This window comes from Epinephelus fuscoguttatus, linkage group LG12, assembly GCF_011397635.1.
Source record: "Epinephelus fuscoguttatus linkage group LG12, E.fuscoguttatus.final_Chr_v1".
NCBI lineage: Eukaryota > Metazoa > Chordata > Actinopteri > Perciformes > Serranidae > Epinephelus > Epinephelus fuscoguttatus.
In genome coordinates this window covers 4236016-4242015 of record NC_064763.1, presented here as the reverse complement: position 1 = coordinate 4242015, position 6000 = coordinate 4236016, and the positions used below count along the sequence as shown (strand labels likewise).

Sequence of the window (6000 nt, the reverse complement as noted above, 5' to 3'; positions counted from 1 at the left end):
CAGAGTAGTGTTCGGGACAAAGGCCAGTTTATTTGAGCACTCCAAAAACTAACACTCCAGGGGGTAAAAGACTCCGTCCCAAACTCTGACTCTTCTAGCGTAACACACACACTCCATACACACATTCTCGTTTACGTTACCTAGCGGGCACCCCCTCCCCTCTCTGCTCCACCAATCTCCAGCCCGCACACTGACTGACAGCGTAGCCTGTAAACAGAGCTCAGCTGTTTATTTAGCCTAGCAATATCTCCGGACTATAGTAGCTGCAATGGACGACTCTGAACGCGATTTTGAAGAGATTCTTGTAGCGGACACAGATCCAGAGCCATACCTGTTTGAGCCGGAGTACACAGATGAGAGCCGGAGTACACTGAGCAGGTGAGAAAAGAGGCTGAATCCTCCACTCACATTTTGCTACACAGAATGGGATTCGGTGCTACTGCTACCATCGTTGGGGAGATATATCATCAGGAGGAAAAGCGCCGCAGAGAGTGCATCACAAGGAGTAAAGTTGCATCTTCTTTTCCTTGCAGATGACGGTTCGGGTTCATTCTCTCCTGTTGCGTGGTAAGTGTGGTCCATTCTCAAACTTTATAACTCAAAAAACTTTTCACTACTCTCTATCTACGAACTACTAACACTCTCTGCTGTTTCCTCCTCCTTCTTCCTTCCTTCCGCTGTCTTCGTTGGTTTATTTATACACGCGAAACGTGTTCTCTGGCTGGCTGGCTCGGTCTGCCGTACATACATGACAGCGCAAGATGGTGACCTCTCTAAAGCAAGGCCCTTGCTATATATATATAAAAAAGCATATTTATAAGGCTACGAAAACCAAACGAGTTTTATTTTATAGCAATTGTACACTTATATAAACATATTAATGGGTAGAATATTCAGATTCAGATTTGGCCCTTTAAGCCTGTCGGCAATATTCTGCCACACCACCTCCCTTGCTTTATTAATTTCTGCAGTATTGCCTTTTTCTTAATTATGTCCTTATAGTCCGCATACACTTCCATAAGGAGCGTTTGCTCCGCCGTAGAAAAGGCCTCCGCTCGCTCCTTTCCCTTGCTTTTTGACATTTTGCAACATTTTCGGCACTCGACTAGTTTGGGCTTTTTATTTTCCCTGGGCGCCTGCATGAGTTGAGGCTTAACAGGTGAAGCTTGAATTAGCGTCAATTGGAGCCAGCTGATTTCACTTGATGGAACGCGTTGGAGCTAGATTGGGAGTTGGCGTTTAGTCGAACTTCAAGATTACACCTTAGTCTGGATATTCTTAGCTACGTTGATGGAATACCCCCCAGATCTTTAAGTAAAAATAATAATAACTTTGTGTGGTTGTCTGTTAATGCGCTGCAACGCACGCATCCGGTGTGTGCTAGGGGCAGCACTTGACGTGCATAACATGATGTGCTGTGCTGCAGCAGTGCTGGTGTAATTTCAGCTTAAAACTTAATTTATGTTGGAGGGAGAGTCATACATTTTCCCCAAGTCACTCAGGGAGGTTCAAGGAAAAATATTGGTAGCGTCAAGGAAAGTTAAAAAAAAAAAAAAAAAAAAAGTCACATTTCAGCCACCCTGCACTTATAAGTAGAGAACAGTCCCTAAGAGACACATCATTTTATTTAGTGATTTATTATGTTCTTCATTAACAATACAACATAACCATTGCAATATATCCTCATGTGCATTTGTTTTTACCGTCCTGCCATTTCATCCGACTGTTTTTCTTGTGCTATCTAAATGGTGTTGTCTGTCTGATGTCTGCCTGACTTCGTGTGAATGCAGCATGACTTCTTTGGTTCTCTGGCTTCTGGAGAGAGAGTTGCATATGTCATGAATGAACTCTCCTGGGCCGTGGAAATAACATTTTGGAGTTCTTTCTCTTTAATGTCTGACTGTGTGGACCTATACGCACTGCCAGATAACCTAAAGCGTTGAAACAAAATCAAAGAGTATTTTTTATTGCAGTAAAATGATAACGAGCCACACCTCCTTCATCCGTCAATAAATAAGAGCCCCATAGATAAAAGCTTCGCCAAAGAGGGAGACATTGATCAGAGACTACAGATTACATTGGTGTTTTTGAGCTAGCCTACACTTATTTCCCGTGTGTGTGTGTAAAATCAAGCCAGCCTACGTTACCAGAAAACGCGTGCACCTTCAAAATAAAAGCGTTTTGTTATAAGGGGAAAAATATAAGAAGTAACATGAAGCAATGAAATTAGCGATTGTACTAGGCTAATTGTGGTTGGTGCTGTAAGTTGCGTGTGAAATGAATACTTAAATGTCGTGTAGTATTTAAATACTAATATTATTATGTTCTTCTTTAGCCAGCTGTTTTAATTAGCTAGCTAACCTGACCGGACATCTTTTGTATAACGTTAGCTTCATACTGGCTAGCTTGACAGTAGCTATCTTGTCTATAAGGAAGTTTATCATTACGTTTCTGGACTAAATCCCAACTTCTGTGACTTGCGGGTATGTTCACCATCTCATTTACTATTTTGTCATGAAGGTATTCCTCGTGAAATGAGGTTTCGAGAACCAAGTGCTTCAGTAGCCATTTCTGTCTAACGTAGCGTTAGCTAAAGCTGTCCTGCTGCATAGAGAGCTAACCTAGTGTGTGCTGTTGTGTAACATTAGACTAACGCTTGTGGAGTAAGTGTGTGTTGTATTATATGGGGAAATTAGATTGCTGTTACCCGTTTAAAATAACCAGGTCAATCTAGGTAAAGGTACATTTTACTATAACTACAAGTGGGCTCTTGATAGAACGTTAGCTAACTAGCTAACTAGGCTGTCGCGTGTGTAAAGCGACTATAGCATCGTCCATTGTCCATTCACTCTGTGACGGCTATCACTGACATTGTTATTATCATGTTAAATCACCACTTCCCTGCTTCGTGATATGAGAACAGTTAGACCTTTGCATGTAACTACGTAACAGTTAAAATGTTGATAATATCTATTAATCATCTATTTAGCTATCATAATTAACTCCACCGGTACACATGACAATTGCTCAGCTGCTAAGCCTGAATGACTATAACATTATCACTGTATCAATACTAGTTACCTTAGCTTTCATCAGATTAACTTTTTGTGTAAAGCCTTTAACTTTAGACTCACATATTAATTGCAAAGTACAGTGTCTGAATCAATACACTGACGTATGAGCAGATAGATCATTAACCTTCCCATGCTGTTATAATGTTTTTGTCAACACAACACCCCCAGACAGACAGCTGAAGACGTCGAAGAACAGCAGAGACTCCAAAGCAGCTGGATAACTATTGACACTGTCTTGGGAAGATGTCCTCACCAATATACTACAACCAAGACAGTGTTACTCGCTTCAAGAAAAGAAAAGCTCGTTTCTCTTTCAGTGAAGTTCACATACTGTTGGACGAAGTGAGGAAGCATCGTATGGTTGTTGTGGGTATGTCTTCAAGCGCTTATCCCATTCAGAATGACAAAGATTGTACTTTGAGGTTTTTGTGTGTGGGTACAGAAAAGTAAATGATTGCACAGCGGAATTAAAATGTTTTTTGCATACTAGAAATTACAGTGAAGCTATGAACAATACGGTCTTGCATGTGACCTGATACCACAATGTAGTTTAAAGGCAAGTGCCTAAGGTCATTTTGTTTTCTCGCCCAAAGGCAAATTCAATCGTGGCGTGCCAACAGACATGAAGAAGCGCACATGGGCAGAGATTACTGCACGGGTCAATGAGATTGGGGAGTGCCAACGTGAGGTTATTGAAGTCATCAAGAAATGGTCCGATCTAAAGTGTGACACCAAGCGGAAAGTTGCTGCCATGCGTTCAGGGACAGTGCCTAACAGGGGCCTCAACTCTCGTCTCTCCAGAGACCTTAATCAGACTGAGAAAATAGTGCTCCAGATTCTGGAGATGGACGAAGAAGACCAGAGCACAGGTGACTTTGGCCCACTGGGAGATGATGACGATGTGCCAGAGGAGGAAGAGGAAATGGAAGAGGAGGATATTATTGGAATGCAGAGTTCTCCAAATGGTGGGTTGGACATGGTGTCTATGCCCCCACCAACCTCCTACAGCATGAGTGAGTGCAAAAAAACATTTTGTCAGTATTTACTCACAATTTCAGTTAAAACATCAGCAAGGTTTATATGTCTACATGTTTTGAGCAAAGTCATGTCACCCTCCTCTCAGTGTTGTGACAACTCACATTTCGCTCTCAGGATGTAAATGTATGGCACAGGTTTGACTATTTGTTTTTTAATAAACCGTTCATAGTAATGGGTTCATAAAGAAGTTCTTGGGAAATGCACACAAACTGTTTTATTTAAATGCTATGAATGTTGCAGGGGACTCTTCACAACCTGCCTTTGATGTGCAGTATGAAGTACCTTCGACAGAAGGTGAGATGTCAAATTTGGAAACATTAAAAAGACTTTTTGCAACATGTCGTAACAAAAAACACTGATGAGCCCTTTTCTTTGATTCAAGATGCTGAAGCTGTGTATGGAGACTCAGACGATGACCAAAGGGATGACGTGCTTCCTTCCACTCAGGCAGCAAAATCAATAGAGGATCACCAAGGAAACAATGGCATCCAGAAACAAGGACAGCCTCAGACATCCTCTGGACCGTCAACGTCAACAGCCACCCTTCCAACAGCAGGTCAGCCCTCGCAGAACATGAGAGACAGCATGCTACGTAACGCATCGCTGAGCCTTCAAGAACAGCACGCCACCAACATCCTGTTGGAGACGGTTTCACGCTCCCTAGAGCTTCTGTCTGAGTCAGTACAGCAGCTGGCAGAGACTCAGCAAGAGTTTGTGCGAGAGTCGCTGCAGCTCCAGAGGGAAACGGTGCAGGTACTCAGAGACTTCACAGGTGGAGCCATTGCACTTATGCATGACAAACTGAATGGACGGCCAGCGTTATAGCAGCAAAGTGTCAGACAGAGATGTTAAGTTGTATCACTGACTGCATACATGGCCTTCAGGTGCAGGAACCTTTTAGTTCCTTTGGACTCCACCGCTGGTTACTTTACTTTTTGATAGTACTCAACAGATTTTCTGTTGTCATATTTTAAAACTGTATTCGTAGAAACATTGTATTGATGGAATTTCTGTCTGTGAGGTTACATGGAAATGATTTGAGAATATAACTGATGTTAGCCATAAAGAAAGGAAATGTGGAGGGTTTTTTTTGTTTTTGCTACTGAAAGTGAGACTCCTACCACTTACATTGTAAAGCATTTTTTCACCACATTTGAAGCCTTTACATTCTTTTATTGTTGACATGCAAAGAATGAGTCTTTGATTTTGAAAAGTCTGTCTAATCCGTTTGTGTGTCCATGTATAAGTTGTAGTTTCATCAGTGTCTGGAGATTATCACATGTACTGTAATGGTGAGTGGATTTCCACACCTGACCATTATATGGTCTGTATGTCTGGGAGCTCAACAAGGTGTGTTAGATATTTTGAAAATACCTGTAACTGCATAAGTTGTGATTGTCTGATTTTGTTTTTTACATTGCAAACATGAACACTTGAATATGAAAGTTTCAGTCATTTCTTTAAATATGAAATAAACCCTCTCCATGCATTTAAACACAACACAAGTCAATTATAGCCTTTATCTTGATGTATTGGCAATAAGTTGATTTGACTTCACTTAAAACAGTACATTTCAAATCATTTTACATTTGAATAAATTATTTTCTTCATTGTCTGTTTATCCAGTTGAATTGAATTAGAAGCCTTAAAAGAGCAGTGATGTTTAGAAATGTAACTTGTTATCCTTGTTTGTTATGGAGGTTTATGCTCAGATTTTACTCTGGAACATAAATGTGGTGAGCTGTTTTGCATTGTGTATTACAGTCTTTGATACTGACAGAAACAGTTGTAATGCTAATACCTAAAAGGATATACCACATATACTCAAAAGGATAAAGCTGGATATATTCAATATGTTTTTCATTGTCAGCAAATCTCATTCATTCAT

General features: G+C 40.9%; 1 protein-coding gene across 2 annotated transcripts; it reads left to right on the top strand.

Moving 5' to 3' along the window:
• The first annotated feature begins 2047 nt into the window (after positions 1-2047).
• zgc:153990 (uncharacterized protein LOC768125 homolog) lies at positions 2048-5944 on the top strand. 2 transcript variants are annotated; one of them, XM_049591588.1, is made up of 5 exons: positions 2048-2483; positions 3247-3444; positions 3668-4087; positions 4353-4406; positions 4495-5944. In XM_049591588.1, exons 2-5 carry the CDS (start codon positions 3318-3320, stop codon positions 4935-4937), a joined length of 1044 nt encoding a protein of 347 aa, XP_049447545.1. In that variant the 5' UTR covers positions 2048-2483; positions 3247-3317; the 3' UTR covers positions 4938-5944. The 2 variants fall into 2 exon arrangements, with proteins under 2 accessions (XP_049447545.1, XP_049447544.1); XM_049591587.1 differs by having other exon boundaries at positions 2049-2483; positions 3243-3444; positions 4495-5943.
• The last annotated feature ends 56 nt before the right edge of the window (positions 5945-6000 follow it).

Excerpts from the sequence above, each read along its gene's own strand:
- zgc:153990 (XM_049591588.1), top strand. The coding sequence starts at position 3,318 with ATGTCCTCACCAATATACTACAACCAAGACAGTGTTACTCGCTTCAAG. Across the intron at positions 3,445-3,667 it reads GCATCGTATGGTTGTTGTGG|GCAAATTCAATCGTGGCGTG; the intron begins GTATGTCTTCAA and ends TCTCGCCCAAAG. Across the intron at positions 4,407-4,494 it reads TGAAGTACCTTCGACAGAAG|ATGCTGAAGCTGTGTATGGA; the intron begins GTGAGATGTCAA and ends CTTTGATTCAAG.